At 42.3% G+C, this 20,451-nt stretch overlaps 1 protein-coding gene across 3 annotated transcripts in view; it reads left to right on the top strand.

The window, feature by feature from the left end:
• The first annotated feature begins 206 nt into the window (after window positions 1-206).
• The window catches only part of gucy1a2 (guanylate cyclase 1, soluble, alpha 2), a 55,013-nt gene continuing 34,768 nt past the window's right edge, over window positions 207-20,451 (top strand). Inside the window, exons 1-5 of one of the 3 annotated variants that reach the window (XM_026191759.1) lie at window positions 207-1,146; window positions 1,236-1,569; window positions 10,332-10,393; window positions 11,761-11,870; window positions 14,601-15,511. In XM_026191759.1, coding sequence (XP_026047544.1) covers window positions 1,252-1,569; window positions 10,332-10,393; window positions 11,761-11,870; window positions 14,601-15,511 — 1,401 coding nt within the window. In that variant the 5' untranslated portion in view covers window positions 207-1,146; window positions 1,236-1,251. Of the gene's footprint in view, window positions 1,570-10,331; window positions 10,394-11,760; window positions 11,871-14,600; window positions 15,512-20,451 lie in introns of all 3 variants that reach the window. The other 2 variants (XM_026191760.1, XM_026191758.1) reach the window with 2 other exon arrangements.

Genomic DNA, 20,451 nt, shown 5'->3' on the forward strand with positions numbered 1-20,451 from the left:
GTGTGTGTGTGTGTGTGTGGGGGGGGGGGTTATGTATGAAAATGGCTCTAATTCCTAATACGAAAGACATAATAATAAACAATAAATAAAAGTAATAATAAATACAAAATAAAAAATGTAATACAAAAATAAACTAAAGTACACAGACTATGACATTGCCCAACTCCGTCTGTCTATCGATTGGCTCTGGTTTGTTTTCCAGCGCAGAGTAGCGCGTTGACGCGTACTTCACAGCGCGTGCTTCGCAGATTAGAAGCACCACTGGCGCGTGCTGCTACTGCTGGCTCACCTTTCGCGCTCACTCTCGCGCGCGCTTTTACCTTTCTAGCTCACCTCTACCCCGGCCACTTCTTAAAGCAACAAAAAAGGGCCAAGGAGCTGCCGTGAAGGAGCGGAAATAAAAAGATGGAGGAATGCCCGGACTGCGGTTAGCAGCTGGAGGACCGACAAGAGAACCGCTGTCGCAGAGGACTAAGAGCAGGAGGAGGAGGAGGAGAGAGAGGGAAGCAGACGCATCTCACATCTGCGGTGACTTTGGGGATTTCTGGGCAGCGTGAGGAGAAAAAAAGGAAGATACGTTACATTTTTTTTCTGATGCTGTTAAATTCTCCCGCGTGCAAGAGGAATAATTACCATGTGTTTGGATTATCGGTGGACCAGCGCGTTATGCTCTGCAGTTTCGGCAATTAGGGGGACATGTCCTTCAAAATAGTTGCGTCTTTTATTAAAAATAAACACTGTTGCCGGGCGTGATGAATTCTTCCGCTCCTCATTTTTAATCGGAAGCATCCGCTGGAGTGTTTGGCCACCCGGGGGAGCGGCGAGGAGGACGTTTTTTAGGGGGGTAACGGAGGACGGTTTTAAAGAGGTGATACCCTCCCCCTTCATAAATGCTTGCGTGCCGTTAGTGCTCTCGCTCTCAGTCGACCTCACCCCCTCCTCTCTCTCTCTTTCCCCGCGTCTCACACGCAGGCAGACGCGTCTCATATGCATACACAGACACGGGCAGGACTGGACATTATCTCACCCGCACACCGACACAGCATGCGCGCATAATCACACACATACACACAAGCCTTTCCTCTCAACCAGCCAGCCCTCCCTCCCCCCACTATCTGATGACTCCCCGGTGTACAGGTGGACGTGGTACGGAGCCGACTGTAGCATCATCCTCATCCTTAACACCGCCACTGTTATCATCATCACCATCCTCCTCCTCCTCCTCTTCTTCTCAGCAGCACAACCACCACCATGTCCTCGTCGTCGCGCAAGATCTCCTCGGAGTCGTTCAGCAGCTCGGTGGGCTCGGACTGTGGGCTCGAAAGCCCCGGGGGAGACGGAGGGGACGGCGGGTTGGAGCCGGCGGAGGAGATCCGAGGGTGCCCCTTCTCTTCCTTCCCCTCCTCCCACAGAGCGGTGCTCTGGAACGGCCGCAGCCCCGCCGAGAGGACCGTGTTCCCGGCGGGTGAGGAGCAAGCACCCGGCGGACCACACAAGAGGGTCACCAGGAGGAGAAGGGTGAACCTCGACTCGCTGGGGGAGAGCCTGAGGCGGCTGACCTCACCCACGGTAGGATTTCAAACAAGTGTGAAAAAGCTTCACTGTGACCTCATCAATTGTCTTTAACATGTTTCTAAAGAAAGTTGCGGTGATTCTGGTGCATTTTGCCTCCTGCTGTCAGAATATTGGTCACATCAGGGACTTAAAGTGTGTGTGAATTTGTGTAAACGATAAAGTATTCTTCTAAATCATTAAAAAACTCCTTGTTTGTCATACAATTAGGTCAATTACTGACCAAATCAGGTCTCCTGAAGATGAAACCTGTAATTTAAAACCAGCAGGGTCAAATATCCTGATGCATTTATTTCACTGCTCAGAGATGTCTCCAAAGTTCAGAAGGAACAAAAACAACCCAACAACAACATTCAAGCCTCTCCACATTAGTGTATTACTCCCAAAAACCCAGACAATGCCCTTTCTTACATCATGATAGGATGTGTGCTGTGCTGTCTACGAAAACAGCCTCTTTTCATCCCTCACCTCTGATAGCCTGAATCATCTGGCTGATTATATAATAAATATGTTGTTGTGAGTTAGAGAGAGACAGAGAGAGCGATGCCCATGGCTCGTCTGTGTGTATGCGAGGATGCTGGGAGTGTGGCGAATGAGCCTGCTGCTGTGTCTGCGTGTCTCAGTTGTGTGACAGGCTGTAATACAATAAAACCGCTATTAGAACTGAGTGCGATTGTGATGGATGGCGTGTTATTAGGGAATCTGCTATTGCACTGTCCCTCGCGATGGTACATCGGTTTGGGATTTGATTGCATCTGTTGTTCTGTAGTTACTCAACAATAGAAAATAAGTAAACAGATGGACAGACAAATGTGGGCAAAACAAAAGTACCAGTTGGGGACAGGACATCAGCTTTTAAATAAATTATACCACAATCTCCAATACTTATGATATTAAGGTATTTGCATATTATCAGTGTCACCATAATGTTGCTTTTTGGTGCCTTAAAACTGGGTTTAAGCACTCGCCTATTCCAAACTTCTTTCTGGACAGAGAAGATATTTCCTAGAGATATTTGTAAGCACCAGAAAAATGTGCATGCTACAAATAAACTGGGGAATAAAACAACAAATCGAGTAATAGGATGACTGTTGTGAATGTCTCTTTGTACCTGATTTGCTCAAGTATAAAAGAAGCTTATTTAGCCACAGTGCTTCAGTAAAAACATCTGTTAGTTTAGGTGCATAAAAATAATTAAAAAATACTATAGTGCGTTTATTGCAAGTAGTCTGTCGTTACATCCTGATGCCTGTTTAGGATATTGAACTGTAAATGTTGTCATGAAGGAGTTCAGTAGACATTGCCCAACTCTAAAAACGACAAAATCAGCGCAAGAGTAGTCTTCTTGCTGTGTTGTGAGTGAAATATGTATCTATCCTGAGTATTTGGTCATTGGTTTGTGACTTTGCAATTTCATGCTGAAAATCTAAAAGATTATGAACCTGAGTAGTTTGTGATAGTTTGGCCATGGTTTAACATGAGTGGGAAGTAAATCAGACACAAGCCGAAGACTTTGAGCCACAAAGTGTGTTGCTGAGACTTGAGACAGGCCGGAGACATGTCCAGGGTCTACTTTGCCTCTCACCCTATGACAGCTGGGATCGGCTCCAGCACCCCCATGACTGTGACTTGAATAAACCAAAGAAGATGGATGGATAAATGGAGTGCCACATTGACTCCATAGACTGTGTGTAAAATATGGAATTAACTTCCAGGTCCTGATATGCTCTAATGCACAATTGTGTTAAACTTGTGTTGTTGTTTTTTTGCTAATAACCAGCAAACCGTGACTCGTCTGTTTTGCAAAAACAAACGTGTCCAAGACTAAAGACGACTCCTCGTGTCGTAATTTAGCACCTCAGTAAACACTTCCTTAACGAGTTTATAGCTTCACTTACTTAAGTCTTAGTGAATACTGCGTGATGTTCATTCTACATTACTTATGTTTACAGCACTTTTTAAAACACACAATTACAAAGTGCTGCAATGTTTGGATAAAACCACACATTAAAGATAAGTTTTCAGTTCCCAGCATACAGTCAAACATAAGGTCATACTTCTAGTCCCACATGCATACTTCCATGCACGTATTAGAATCAAACCAAAGCCAAATATAAAAATTAAGGAAAAGGCAATTTATAAAAATGAATTTTCAGCAGTTTTCAGCATTCAGGGCTGAGGATGGCTGATCCAAAATTTTAGGTGTTGCAACCTAAAAAGTGCGATCGCCTCTGGTTTTAAAATGGAGTGTGTAACAGTTAAGAGGTCCCGATTGAATGATCAGAGAAGCCGGGCTCAGTAGGTCTGCTATATAGCAGCAGGAGCATGGCCATGTAGGACTTGAATAGTTATTGATAACGTTTTAACACAGATTCTGAGCTTTAATGGAACCCAGTGAAGAGAAGCATAAAGAGAAGTGAAAAGCAGACCAGCTGAAGGCGGATCTTAGATGTAAGAATGTGGACTGGATAAGCTTTGAGATGTGAGTCAAAATCAAAATTTGATATTGCTTACAACTGACCAGCTTAGAGTAGCAGTCAGGGCTGAGCCCGAGATTGAACTGGAGGCTGTTGAGGTTGTTGGGCTTAACAGTAAAATACAGAATAGCAATGATGCGTGTATTCTGTATGTTTACCCCTGGGTATACAGAATACACGCATCATGGTGTGGCTGTCTATCGATTATTGTGTCTCCCAATGATGATCATGGGAGTTGTGATGGTGATGAGGTCAACTCAAATCATCAAAATGTAAGTCCACAAATGTCAGTGGCGTTGTCCATTGTTTATATACAGCCTATGCTTGATTCCCTTTGGTACCGGCACTAGGTTCAGTGTTTTTATTTTAAAAAAATACCTTAAACTTCACAGTCCTTGTTCCTTTTATCCCTGAGTAGATTTTAGGGATCAAAGACATGGATGTAATGGGGATTTTTTTTCTTGACAGTCAAAATGGCCTGAAATGGTGAAAATGAAGGCAGCGGCACTGTATAGTCTTGTCTTGTTTGTGGTCTGTTGGGGGACTAATGAAGAATAAAGCTTTGTCAGATGTTACCGCTGGGATGCTTCGTCATCGCAGCGGTAACATCTTGTTCCACTTGGACAGAGATAAGTATAATAGCTGAATAGATGACCATTAGGTATACAATACATAACAGTCTTTGCTTCTAATCTGCTCTCATATGGTTACAAGATCTGTGTGTACTCCACGGAGCAAGAGCACTCCTGTGTTTTCATCAGGCTACGGTTGGTTGCGGGAATAGGTTTCTCCAAATTGCAAACACTCAGCTCTCGTGCTCCCATTCCTGCGAGAAATAGATGTTGTGGTGAAATCGATGCAGAAGAGCAGCGATTGTCTGCTTTTCTTTTCTTTTTTTTTCAATGGCCAGGCATAACCTCGCAAAATAACAATATTCAATAGCATAGCTGAAAAAAACTGAAGTTGGTGTATATTGGAGAGGACCAGTGAGAGCCAGCTTCAACTCTCAGCTGCAGCTCTTACTGGCCCTGATCTTTAATAGATCTATGAAAAAATAGGGAAGAGGGAACACTTAAAGACTGATTAGTATAACACTCAATGATGGTAATATCGTACATGTGGATGACTCTGTGGAACTGTGTGTGTCTACATGCATGTATGTGTTTTTTTTTTTGCAATAATATGCAACAGTTTGGCATCCTTACGGGTCATTATGATGTGCTTTGATCACAGAAAAAGGGAAAATGTCCAAGGTCTGATGGGCATTTGTGTGTTAGAGCAGCTCTGCCAAAAAGCCGTGGCGTAAACGTCTCCTTATCATGTTTCTTTACTATGGAAATGTAGGGAGGGATAGAAACAGGGATGGGGAGGGATTAAAATGGAGCCGTAAGTAGCGACATACATATGCAAATTAACTCACTGACTGATCAAACAACACGTTGTTTATTATCTTTTTTGTTCTCCCTCTCACACAAACTCTGCTCAAGCACACAATGGGTGCGTGCAGAAGCAGTGTCGACTACTGATTGCACTGGACCGTGACCGACGGAACAGAGCGTGCTCTCTGTGGTTGTCTTCACACTGACCTAGAAGAAATAACACACACAGATACATCCGTGCTCACCCACAATTACATGTGGTCAAACGCTCTGCCTGTTTCTTGTGCGCTTGGTTTTGTGTACACACATGAAGGGTGGCCATTAGCTTTGTGACCTGTAATGCTGATCAGCCCTGAGTGTTGGTCACAGATATGAAAAAAGTGAAACTCTAGAGTACGTCCTAGAGTGTAAATCCTTAAAGAGTAGATCAGTGTTGCTGGAAGCTACACTGCTTACAAATATCGATTACCTGTTACATAATTAATTAATTATAGGATTACCTTCCTGCTGCTGTCTGTCATCTTCTCCCCTGTGGATTTCTTCACAATGAGTTTGTCACCTTCTGGTGACTTTACCCACATTTATATTGTATGAGGAGTCATGAAGTACTGACTCTGCTAATTCAAATTGGTGGAGGAATCTTCATGTTTTAATAAATAAACTTACTGGCCACTTTATTAGACACACTGCTTTAAGCTGTTAAGCCTCCAGCAGTTTTCTGATCTCCGCAATCTCCTCCCTTTTGCTCCCATCTTTGGGTGTGTGGGTGCTTAAGAGGTTAACTGCTCATTTGTGCAGATATCTAAGCCAATCGTGTGGCGGTAAATCAGCGCATTTAGGCATGTAGACACGGTCAAGACGACCTGCTGAAGTTCAATCTGAGCATTAGAATAGGGATGAAAGATGAAGGGTCAGAATTTGGTGCAAACAAGATAAAAGTATGAATCCATCTTGTCTTGCATCTGGTGGTGGTGTAATTTTCGGTTTCTTGCCACAGTACCAGCTGAGCATCATGTCACAATGCACTTAATCTCATACTGGTTTCTTGAACACCACAGTGACTTCAGTGTACTTAAATGAGCTCCACAGCCATCAGATCTCAATCCAACAGAGCACTTTTGGGGTGTGGTGGAACCTCATGGATATGCAACCTGCAATACCTGTATGATGCTGTCATGTCAATATTAGCACAATTTCCTATTCCACACAGTCTATCACAATCCAAACAATCAATAATCACATCAGATGCAGCTGTTATTTCATTAAAACTGTTGTTTTTTGTACCGTTAAATTACACTTTTTAGAAGATGAACATTTCCTCCTTAGCTCTAGCAGCTAAGGCAGACAGGTTTAGCAGACGTGTTAACTGACAGCACCACCTACAAGCAGAGCATGGTTCCTCAACCCAAATGACCATGCATAGCACAGGAGTGGGAGCTGTTCTAAAGGGGATATCACACAGACACACACACAAAGGCACCAAGTATACAAAAAAGCACAAGTCATGAACTCTGTTTGTTCAGATACATTTTTTTTACTGAAACTGGATCTGAGTAGCTGCAATTGTGACATATAACAGTATTTTAACAGCTAATGGGCCTGTGAGTAATCAAGGCTGAAGGTTGTTACTGACTTATTAAAGGCCTTACACTGGATGCTTTCCTTTGGATTGACTTTTATTCCTGCATAGCTGTCCCCAAGTGACCAGAGTTTACCTCACCTCTGCAAGCTGAGATTTTGTTTCCCTTAAATATACAAGAAAAATCTCCACGAGCCGTCTTAGAGAAGAGTGTTGTGGTTAAATGCATGCTGGAGGAGGCCTGCAGACGAGTTGACACACACACACACACAACTCCCAAATGTCAACCATGCATTGTGCAGACCTCCGTGTTGGGAAAATTGGCTGCTTTATTCAACTCATGTCCAGAGGCTGGTTTGAAATGTGAAAGTGTAGAAGAAAACAGGACATTTCAAAACAAACAGATGCGCAACCGTATCCGAACAAACCTCTGTGCAAAGCGTAGGTCGACCTTTGTAGTGACAATTTTCAAACCTGTTTTGTTTTTGCTTTCCATCCGTTTGTCAGACACGGTTTTCTAAAGTGATTTACAATGAGTGTGTTCAACCTTTGTAGAGGAAGCAGCTAGATGTCATCAAATATTCACTCCACTGTCGTGTCTGAGACACTGGCTGCATTACGCTTATCGCGCTTTATAGTCACATTAACTGCTGAACTGTTCTCAGAGAGAGCCTTAAAATCCAGATAAAATGCAACGATTGGTATTCATTTTATATAGTATGCAATTTAACATGTTCATTATCACCCATTCAGTATCGTTCTGTTGCTCCCAGCTGAGAGTTTAAATAACCCACAGCAACAAGTTGGGCATCTTGATTTGGTAACTCGACGCTTACCAAATCCTACCATCTCAGCACCTTTGTGTAACTGAATGAGATTAATGTGTGTACAGTAAACAGGCCAGGGATGCAACAATGTAGACTAATGATCATGAGTGTGTACAGTAGGTTTGCACATTTAGGGCTGATACCAGTGTGTGCCTGTGTGTTTGGCCAGGTTTACAGTAAGTATTATTATAATGTAATGTGGCCAGTGAATAGCTTCATGAAAGATGCATTTAAAGGAGTCAGGCTGTCATGAGAAAACACTCGTTCTGTTCTGTACGTACATTTAATTCAGTTCAACTTTATTTATATAGCGCCAAATAAAAAGAGCTGTTGGTCCAAGGCGCTTTATGTTGTGAGGTAAATCCCAACCATTTGAGCAAGAAATTGGTGACAGTGGGAAGGAAAAATTCCCTTTTAACAGGAAGACCCTCCAACAGAATCTGGCTGAGGGAGGGGCAGCCGTCTGCTGTGACCAGTTGGCGATGACGAGAGGAAGACATGACAACAAACACACATACATACACAACTATGCTGTATATAGAAGCTTTGTATGAATACACAGTGAAAGTATGTTGTTTTTCTTCACTATTGGTTTTTGAAAAGTACAGCCCATTGGGTGTGTTTATATCTGGGAGTTGTGCTCATGCTGTTTGGCTGATCTGTGGCCAACTGGTGCTAAAAAGTGACAAAACGTGTTTGTGTCATCAGGTGTTTTTTAAGCAGCTAACATGCAGGCTAGCTACAATATGACGTCTAACTGCGTTCACCTTTTAAAACGTCTGATGACGCACACACAGCCTGGTTCCCTGACTACTTCTCATCATTTCTCATGTTTTTTGTGCTGCATGTTCACAACTCACTAGCCTTTATGTTTGTCATTCCCTCTCTGTCTGCAAGACACACACACACACACACACACACACACACACACACACACACACACACACACACACACACACACACACACACACACACACACACACACTGTCCGGAGTGGGTGGAGGCCTCAGAATGACCTCTCCAGCTGGCACACTGTGTTCTAGTATTGTCACTACAGCCTTGTATTTCAGCTGTACCACAGATAATCACATTGGACCCGCCCTCTCAAGCTTAGGCTGTCAGTAACGCAAAACACGGCAGCTGTACACACATGCACACGGACAGTTAATCTCATTGTGTTATGGTCATTTTGACATTTTTATTTAACAATATTGTTTTGGGTTTTTTTTTCTGAAATTTGGATGATAACAATATAAAAGGGAGTAGAAAAAATCCGTTTGGATGGAGGCTAGTTATTCACACCTGTGCTGTACTGTGACATGGCAAAAGGTCTTGAGTGGAAACAAAGCCTGTTACATATTAATCTATCTTGGCTACAGTTACACATCAAGGCTGACTTGATCACAAGTAATCTGATTGTATTTTTTATATCAGACTGGATCATGTTTTGAAAATGCATTGTACAAAAGAAGAAGAAGTAGAAGAAGAAGAAGAAAAAGGACTGAAATTATTGTTGAGCTGTCCAGGATGTACCCTTGCCCTGGTGTCAGCTGGAATAGATACCGACCCTGCCTAACCCTGGCTGGATAAGCTGATAAGAGGATGGATGGATAGAATCAGTGAAATGTGATTTCATTAGGTCTTTGTTAGGTCGGCCAGATTGTTAACACATTCTAGCAAGCAAGCTCATGACACTCCTATTTGTTTTAAAATTCCTGTGCTAATGTACAGGTCAGGCTCCAGATCATATATCTCAGTTTCTTACAAAATATGCTGCTGCTCGCTGTCTTCATTCACGGAATCTGTTATTTGTTCTTCCTCGTACACGACTAAAGACCAGGGGGACAGCGCCTTTCAGTCTGTGGCACCAAGGCTGTGAAACAGTTTACCATCACAACCCTGTTTAGCTGATTCTGTGGACTATTTTAAAAAGCAGTTAATTTTTTTTAACAGGCTCTCTACTAAGAATTTTATTGAAATATTATTATTATTTATTTATTTTTAAACTACCTGGTTATTTTATCATCTTGCCGTCTTATTGTGCCTTTTAATAAGCAAAATTAGTGCGATCCTATCAGAGCAATGGATTTCAAAAACAAAATGCAATTGGATTTTACAATTAGTCAAACTTTTGCATCAATGTCCGTGTGTCCCTGAAAAACCACACGGCCACAGACCAAAGACATGCTGGTGATTCTAAATAAAGTATAAACTGAGGCACATGTCATCCTCTGACAGCTGGCACAGCTGGAGAATTGGTTAAGGAAATGAAAAATGTTAAAATGTGTCCATATCTACACACATGTTTTCAAGCTGAGGTGTAATACCAACTGAAAGATCAGCAATGAATCAGGAACAAATTTTTATTGGTTAAAATTTGGAGTTTGGTAAATTAGAGTGTGAAGTTAAAGGGCCATGCCATTTATCATAAAAAAATAATTCAAATGAGGAGAAAAAAAAAAAAAGCTTTTCTAATATTTTTCACTTCTGCTTGCAGACGCAGACTGTTCAGGAAGCTCTACAGCGGACTCTACAGTTCTACAGACAACAGGAGATCAGGTAAGGCTGGCTTGCAGTCAGTCTCTCTTTCTTTCTTTTATTGGCCTCCGGTGCGTGGAAACTTCTTCTGTCACTTGCTGTCTTTCTGCTGTCTTGTCTCCGTATCCCCGCCGCTCATTCTCTCTCTTTTTTCCTTGTTTTTCTCACTTGGCTCACTGTCACACATGTTCATACGCACACCTGTTCAGAACCTGTGAACCTTCCTCGTGTCTCTGCTATCTCCCGTTCTCCCCGCTGTCTTCTCTTCCTCTGTTTCTGCCACACTAATACAAGCGAGACAGACAAACACACGCACACATACATATATAGACACACACTCCTTCACCTCTTGTCTCGGGCTCTCTCGCCATCCTGCCCTGTCAAAACTGTAAGACACAGTAGAGAGGCTTCAGTCGGGCGTAACACAAGTAAGCATTGTTCACGAAGCATACACTGCATACTGATACAGACCCTGGACTGTGACTTGGACTTCTACTGTTATTTTCTTTAACTTTCCTGACCACTCTCCTTTTCACACTTTGGCCTCAGTTGTTGTCGCTCGGTATTTTCTTGCTTCAATTAATGTACTTCATTAAGTAATTACCAGAATTCCCACAAGTAATACTCATCTTGCCTCTAATTTTGGAGCATCACAGTGCATGTAATTGTGGCATAAAGATTAGGGAATAAGCTTGCGAGCAAAAGGCCTCTGAACTGTCTGACAAGGAGACAAATAAAAACATTCCTTATTTGCATTGTTGAGGTGACCTTGAGCATTTTTCCATGCCTCTCTGTTGTCCATCTGCTTCTGCTGGCTCTGCTAAGTGATCAGCAAATATGAACGTGTGCAGGGTATGCATCAGGTCACAGAAAATGCTAAAAAACATATGTACTCAATTACCATTGAAAGTCCCGAGCCAATCAGCTAGTGTCTCTGCCAAGTGTAAAGTTTGTTGGAGAAGGATTATGCTGTGGGGTTGCTTTTCAGGAGTTGGGCTCGGCCCCTTAGTTCCAGTGAAAAGAATTCTTATTGCTTCAGAATACCAAAATATTTCAGACAATTTAATGTTCCCAACTTTGTAGGAACAGTTCAGGGATGACCCCTTCCTTTTCCAACATGACTGCACACCAGTACACAAAACAAGGTCCATTAAGACATGGATGAGTGAGTATGGTGTGGAAGAACTTGATGGAGTGGAGACTGCGAGCCAGACTTTCTCGTCCAATATCAGTGTGTGACCTCACAAATGTGCTTCTGGAAGAATGGTCAAAAATTCCTATAAACACACTCCTAAACCTTCCAAAATAGTGCAAATGTAATTTCTCATCACAGAGACCATTCATGATGAACCACCATAACTTATGTGTTTGGTTTGTTTCCTTTACAGGTGTCAGGAAGTTGGAGGGGAGAGACGAGAGGAGAAATGTCCATTTCTAGAGAATTCTGGTTCAGAGGAGGATGTTCTACAAATCCTCCAATACATGGCCACCATACTGGGTAAGTATATGAGATAAAGGTAGATGGGAGTGTGTTTGCCACAGATCCTGCCTTTGTGTTTTTTTCCCTCCCCATTTGCATGTCCTTCAATATTAACATAGTTATTTGTGCATGTACATACACAGAACCATCCCCCAGAGGCTTGACTTGGAAAATACATTGTAGACACTTCTAAGCCTTTTAAAGGAGATGCGGTATCATGGGTAGTGTGCATGCAGTCGCAAATATACAACTATTTACAAGGATAAGCAAACACACACCACCACACACTGTATGACTCACTATGGGGGCTTCTACTGTCTCCAATGCCCAGCATCAAACACACACACACGCACACGCACGCACACTGTCCTGGTGAGTCACTCAGTACAGCTTCTTCTTCCCTCTGTTACATCTAAGATCTCTTCCTGCCTCCATCTACAGTCTCGTACGTCCTTTGAGTCTTTTTAAAAAAATTTTTAATGTTCTGATTTTCTGCATTTTCTCGGTAAGCCGGTGTTACAGTATGGCGTTTATGTCTGTTTTGGGAAGGTGTTTGCCTATGCAAATGTGCTAGCATGCAGTCTTCCAAACCCCCCCCCCCCCCCCCCCCCCCCCCCCCAGTGACACTTCGCTCAACGTGGATGACGCTGTGCAGAGGTCGAATGCTTATTGGCTAAAAAAAAAAGAGCCTTAACAGGAAAGAAAGTGACAGTGGAAAAAAATAGCATGAAAAGCAAAGACTTTGCTCGTAGTGGACACATTTCAATGTTTTTTGCACTCAGTTTAGCTTAAAGACTGCTTATTTCAGACACTGCCCCGTGGTGACAGTATATAGCTATTATGTGTTCACTGGCTTTAGAAGCTATCTGTACACTCTGCATGGGTCCAATTCAAAGCAGTGTTTTAACCATTACCACCACTATGTTCATAACGTTGACTCTAGCGATAGCAGTAAAAAGTAATCCTTCTCGCATCCTACCCTTAGAATTACCAGTTGACCTAACCTCACTAACTGCATGTCTTTGGACTGTGGGAATCTAGAGTACCCAGAGAGAACCCACACAAACAAGGGGAGAACCTGCAAACTCAACACAGGTGGTGGAATCGAACTCAGGACCTTCTTGGTGTTAGACAACAGTGCTAACCACCATATCCTTTAATTTCTGTAATGAGTAAGAACGCATTCATGCATTATTTTTATGCCACTTTCTGATAAAAGCATCCAGCTCATTAATACTCTTTGGTTTCTGTGCTGCCAACGATTTTCAGTGAGAATAAAAGCTGAAGTCAGAGACATCAACTCAAGGATATTTGAGGAATGATTTCTAAACTTTGGGCTGATTCAACTCTTCAGTTTACACTTGGAGGGAAATGGATTCTGTAATCAAATCAATCCAAGTTTTATGTAGTTCTTGGTCAAAAATGTACTCTGCTGTGGTCTCCAGCTGTGACATCCATATAGTCTATACTCAAACTTTTGTCCTCACCATGCCTCTCCTTTCCCAGCAAAACTGGCAGTAATTTTATAATGCTCCTAATAGAAAAACTGGAGCTAAGCTAAGGCATCATCCATCATTAGCTTTCTTTCCCCATAGATCACTAATGGCGTTTCACTAAGGTGCTCCATTTTTTTAAAGGAAACATTTACAAAACCCCATTTAGGCCTCTTTTAGCCTTTATTGTCATTGTACAGAGTACAACGAAATTGGAGTGCCACTCCCATTTCGTTGTACTCTGTACAATGACAATAAAGGCTATTCTATTCTATTCTATTCTATTTTTATCTGGGTTTTCATTCTTTTGGTCATCATCCTGAGCGCATGACTGTTGGAAGAAGAGTACAAATCAGCTGATAAATAACTGATACCTGTATCATGGTTCATCTTAATAATAATAATAATACATTTTATTTATAGAGCTTTTCAAGGACAGCCAAGGACATGTACAAAAAAGCGAACAAAAAACAAGTAAAGGAGAACTAATTAGTGTTTAGATTACGCAGTTGTGTCACATAAAGCGAAACACTGAGGCCTACAGAGGATTTGGCTTTTGCTTGGACAACTGCATATACTCTCAGGCACAAGAGTACCAAAATTTCTTCTGTGACGTCAGAAGACTATATTAATCTCTAATCTGGATTCACTGACTGTGCTGTTTGCAGTTTTGTTTTTCTGTGAGCCTGTTTAGTCGGACCTTTTGATGTCTTTAATTATACTTCACAAATTCTATGGATTTTCTTCCGTATTTATTTATTTATTTATTTTTTTACAGTTTTATCCTGTTTTGAGGTTTTATTTACGTCAACTGTCGCTTTGACTTTTTTCTAATCTTTTAATCCCATTTTTTTTCTGTCACTCAACAAGCACCCGACATGTTTATTTTATTTTATCTGTATTAATTATACTAGCACAGCTTTGATGTTTGATTACTCAAAACACTGATTTTCTCTGCTCGATATCCCTGAAATGATTTTTTCTGCTGGATTTGAATCTCTGTCTAAACATACCATGGAGTAAAGATAATGTTGGGTTTTATATAAATTGTCGCTGTAACAGAAAATCATACTCGTGTAGGCATCAAAACATTAAAGTGCATATTTCTTCTTCAAAAACAGGAGAGTATCTTCTCCAATATGTTGATAGTTTAGCTGTTTAGTTCACTGTCTATGATATCAAAACTATGTTTACATCCTCAGAAGAGTGCAATACAGCATGGCTGACACTGGTGTTTCTCATCCCCCTGTCCCAGGAGTACCATTCTGTGAGCTGCGAGAGCATTTTGGAGAGGAGTTCTTTGGTCTCTGCTTTGAAGAAAATGAACGTGTACTTCGGGCTGTGGGTGGCAACCTCCAGGATTTCTTCAATGGCTTTGACGCCATTTTGGAACACATTCGCACCTCTACGGGGCGCCGTGCCTCATCTGAAAGCCCCTCCTTCCAGTGTAAGGACCCCCGTGAGGAGGACAAAGGCAGAAGAAAATTGGACAAAGTTGGAGATCAGGCAGAAAGAAATGGAGGAGGAAAAATATTGGTTCTTCATTGCTTCAACCCTGCCCCTGTTGTCGGGTTGGTCATGCCGGGGTTGATCAGAGCTGTTGCCAGGCGTATCTTTCATTCACAAGTGGAGGTGGAAGAGGTGCCCCCTCTAACTCCCTTGTTGCCCAATAAAGATGCAGAAAACACAGACTGTGACTCGACGACCCCGACCCCGACCGCGTCTCCCACTGCCTCACCCTCCTCATCCCCATCCCCTCCCTCTCCTTTCCCGACCACTGCTCCGACAGTTTGCCTCTCCTTCCAAATCCAGGAGACCAGCCCTCTTTGCATCTCTTCCCTCCCCAACGCCGCCTCGGCGACCGGTAAACGACCCCCCCTCTCGATCTCCACCAACCCCAGCGATCTGCGCATTGGCCTGGCCACATTTTGCCGTGCCTTTCCGTTTCACCTTGTCCTGGGGCCTCACATGGAGCTACTGCAGCTTGGGGAAGGACTGAGGAAACAGACTCGTATAGAGACTTACCGGAGCCTCTCGTTCAGGGACTGTTTTGAGATTGTCTCACCTAAGATGGATCCCTCATTTCAAGGCATCCTACTGAGGCTTGCATCCCCATTTACTATCCGTACCAGGCCTGACACCACACAAGCGGACATCAAGGAGAAGGTAAAGCTATCCTACATGGAAGATTAACTCCAGATTCCAAGTTCTTAAGTAATGAGGTCACTATTGTCATGTATTAATCAACACATCCTAAAAATCTAACCATGCCATGATTTTATTCCAGATGTATGTGCTGTCTTTGTTGCCACAGACACAGAGATTGTTAACAAGCATGATGCACTTGTGCTGTTGGAACAGCTTACATTCTGTATCACTGTTAAAACAAGCATGGCACTGCCTTTAGATCAGTGAACTGTGGCTTAGTTTTGGGCAGACTGATCCATGTTTAGCCTGATTAGAAGAGCATGCACTCTTTGTCATGTCCCAGCGTAGGGCTTTATGCACCATGGAAAAAATGGAATCTTTGTTCTGCCTTGGTATCACATGAAAGCTTCCAGTGTTTCCTCTAAATTAGTGCAAGAAGGCCACAGTTTTATTGTCTTTATAGTTACAAATTTCCCCAGATACCGATTTGTTTAATGTGTCCTAAGTCAAGGCTGAATTTAGTATAGCTAAATTTGAACTTCTCTGTCTTGTCTTTCATCTCCCCCCCCAAAAAAGTAGTCATGTGTTAGCAGCACTTTGTTTGTATTGAACTCTGTTCCACGTCATCACATCAACGCCCACAGGCTTGTAATGATTTTGCTCAGGAGAGGTGTGGTTTGAATTGGTTCCAGTTTGCGAGAAAGAATTAATCAGTGGGATTTGTGTGCTATATCCAGCTCTCTATTGATTGGATGGTCTCCACAGGTCGCCAGCGATAGCACCGAACACCCTGACGCTAAACAGAATCGACAGAGAAGAGATTAATCAGAGCAGCCACGGTGCTGCGCAGTGTATGTGTGATTGTGTGATTGAGTGAGTGAGATAGGTATGTCTTGAGCTTAAGCTGCAGAGAGGTGCATTAATTTTATAGATTCATATCTACCATATCCGCAGGTCATGAGATATTTACATCTTTGATCCACCTTGAAGCTGAAAGCTAGTTTCTGATCATTTTAGCTACAAATTTCTTCCCATCCACTTCGAACCAAAGTCTTGAGCATGAAGAAAAAACTGTGATTTAGGTAAATAAGTGATATTTGTTTGATTTTAAATCACTTGGAGGGTTGTTTTCATATTTATGCGTTTGTCCTGTTCCTCTGCTGTCCTTTTTAGCGGTTGCTTGTGTAACAGGTGGCTTATTCTGTGTTCAGATGAGAGATGAGATGATTTTAATGAGACAGTGCCAGGACTTATGCAGGCAGACTGTTTTGGCAATTCTAAGCACAGATGCTATTTTTACTCTTGTAGGCAAAGCAACACCATGAGCAAAAGGGTGGGTGAATATAGATGGTGTGGAAGATATGGAAAGAAATCTTTACCTATTGGCTTTGTAGCGGGCGCAATAGCTGGGGCAATGAAATGACTACATGTATCATATATAGTGGCAAGTTAAATGAATGGCAATGTGAAGCTATAGTGAGTGGCACACAATGTGTTTAAAATCTCACCATGTTATGCTCCTTGTCTAAGCACTGTTTGCTCTAGTCATTGCCCTGGCACGGCAGCTAGCAGTTAAAATTCATTTTTAAACTAAACTGACGTAAATATTTCAATAAAATACCTGTATAAATAATTGAAAATCATCGAATTTGTTTTACTTTTATGCAAGACGATAAGTGGGTACATCAAGGAAGTCATACTGATTTTACATCATCGGCCACTTTGATCTTAAGTGGGCTGGACCAGTGAAACTAAATGATAGGCGTGCAAGTTCTGGTAGCTGGTAGCTCATTGCAGAGACTTTTCTGCAATTATAAAAGCTAAAGTTTTCATGAATTCACTGAAAATGTCCTTTTTTAAAAAAGTCACGGAGTGACAATTTTAAGAACTATTGCCCTTAATTACCACATTTCAATACTGTAATAATTTCTTAAAATAAAGCACTTATTTGGGCATGGTTGTTGTCTGAAAAATGCAAGCTGCAATGTAGATGCTAAGATGCATATATAGAAGGTTCAGTTTAAGTGTTGTCAGTCTTGCTTTGGCCATTTTTAGTTCTTGATCCATTCATTTGCACAGCTACACAGGTTCATGTCCTGGACACATGTATGCAGAGGCACACAATAACAATGAACCGCAAAGTCCACATTCCACATGCCCTCAGCAGTCGGATCCCACCTCTTCACAGTCAGATCTCAAGCACCACTACAGCGTCTCCTCTCAAGCTTTCATCTTCTCTCTGTCAGTGTCTCTTAAAAATTCACTGTAATTCTCTCTCACCTCTCTCTCCTTCTCTGCTGCTTACTGAGGTCTGTCTCTTCCTTCACAAAGCTTTTCTGCTTCTTATCTCCAAGCCTTTTCATTTTCTTCCATTTCTTCGGGGAGTAAATTAATTTTAAAAATGTTTTTATCGATTAAAAAATGCAGCTATGATTGCTTCAAAAATGCCAGATGCATCTGGTTGGCAAAGCACAAACATAAGTTACTGATTGGTGCTACGGGCAAAAGATTGCGTGTGAAATCAGGTTTAAAATCATCCACAGTCCTCTGGTCGAAAAAGGTATTTTAGCACATCTATGTTTACTTCAGAGTCAGTGAGGCTTCCTTCTGTGTGCGTCACCAGTGACCAAACCTGGCACTGCTGAAATTTAAGTTATATATCATCTCCAAACTCCAAATACTATTTGCTAGAGACTTTAAAATATGTGTTTCCAGAGCAGGCAAATATAGTTTTTCCCAAATTTTTGCCCGGTGAATCTTGTGTCACCTGGGCAGACAGGCAGAAAAAAAACGAGAGGATGGGCTGACATTTTCACCAGAAAGGGCAGACAGTGAAGGCGACAGGCCAAGGTAAAGAGGCCTCACTCCAGTGCCGTGCAATGTGTGTGCTTGTTTGGATGGCCTTCACTGAATTTTCAGTTTGACTTCTTTCCTCTCTTCGCCCAGGGATATGTGCTGTGCAAGAGACCTACTGAAAAGGTCAGCTTGGTCTTTGTGCGCAGCGAACACTGTGGTCAACACACTGAGTGCAAACAGAGTGCACTCTTATATACTCACCTCTAACCGATGCATCATCGCCTTCGTCATGTTTCTCTCACACTGGAGTTTACGTCTGCCTCTTAGTAGGGGTGGGCGACATAAACAATATGCGATTGAAACGATATAAATTTGGCCAACGTCAGAGATTTCGACTATACCGCTCTATTGTGATAGTGCATGTTGATGATGTCATCAAGCTGCGCCTGTTTTGGTCGAAAGCATCGCACACACCACAAGAGCAGCGACTACCATTAATAACTAACCTTGTATTGTGCATGAATAATCTCAGTTGTTCTCCTGACTGAAGTTTGGCCCGTGTATAGCATCCTGCTATGCGATTGCATTTGTCCCTAACCACCAGAATCCCTCACGTTAACTTTTAATGAGTGGAAGAAAAGTTGATGTTCATCCTCCAGCTTCACTGTGCTAATGTTATGCTAACATAGCTGTGTCGCTAGCAATCACGTAGCACAACATTATATACCAGGTAGTCCAACTTCAGTAACCCTGCAAACACCACTGCTGTTTAGTTTTCTGTCTTCATTATTTTGGAAGTGGTAGCAGAGCTGTACGTTTTAATTCGTTTCAAAAATCTCTCAGTCAGAACATGGCGTGAAATGTTTAGGTGTAAACTAGCGAGCTAACTTCCTGTTAACTTGTAACTCCGTTAAATTTAATAAATTCTGTTTTCATGGATGCATGGATGTAAAACTTAATTGTTACACCCGATAAAGCAGCAACGCTGATCATTTTATTAAAGATGAAAGAATTTAGACCGTTTTAAACTCTCAGTTTGACTTTGGGACGGAGTTTTGGACCCAGAATACTCTGCGAAGCTCCTCACTACGGCAGCCGTAATGCTCTGACAATCCGTCAAGCAGTGCAGCTTACCAAAGTTGTACTAAAACATTTTTTAACAGATTTCTGCACGCCAAAATTAATTCGAGGTCAATAAGCACAACCAGAATTTATACATAAAGCACACTCTCGATTTTTGAGAAAATTAAAAGATTTTAAGTGTGCCTTATAGTGTGGAAAATACGTTATACAGAAGAAAATAATATATCACGATATATATCCTTACTGCACGTGCTTCAAATTATGCCGCAATATGGATTTTAGGCCATATCGTCCAGCCCTACCTCTTAGATTATTTGGATTCCTTGTTTCTAATTTGGAATAAGTACATATGCATTTAGTATGGTGCATTTTTGTTTTCTTCATACAGAAGATAGAGCTCTCTTGAAACATCTGTGTGAGAGGTCAGACAGTGAAACATAGTGACAATGCTCCCAGTCTTAATAATGTGGTGAGACTCTGTCATGTACAAGAAACCAGTTTAAGTGACACAATGCTTTATCCTGTTATGTGACAGCTGTGTGCAGGCAGGAGAAGGACCCAAAGTGCAGACTCTGGAGACAGAAAGTAACTCAAAACACAGCTTTAATGCTGAACTCAAAAGGGTAACAAAACTAGGACTAGACAGACAGACAGACAGACAGACAGACAGACAGACAGACAGACAGACAGACAGACAGACAGACAGACAGACAGACAGACAGACAGACAGACAGACAGACAGACAGACAGACAGACAGACAGACAGACCGACCGACCGACCGACCGACCGACCGACCGACCGACCGACCGACCGACCGACCGACCGACCGACCGACCGACCGACCGACCGACCGACCGACCACCTACATAAGGGTAGATCACAACACAGACACAGAGAAACACAGGGCTTAAATACACAAAGGGAGCAATCAGGGAATGGGTAACAGGAGGGAAACACAGCTGGGGAAAATCAGGCCTAACGAGACAAAGGAAGCAAAACCAGACACATTTACACGAGACACGGACTTTCAAAGTAAAACAGGAAACATAACACAGACTGAGCTTACAGACAGACTCAC

The sequence above is a fragment of the Astatotilapia calliptera genome, chromosome 14 (assembly GCF_900246225.1).
Source record: "Astatotilapia calliptera chromosome 14, fAstCal1.2, whole genome shotgun sequence".
In the NCBI taxonomy this organism is placed as follows: domain Eukaryota; kingdom Metazoa; phylum Chordata; class Actinopteri; order Cichliformes; family Cichlidae; genus Astatotilapia; species Astatotilapia calliptera.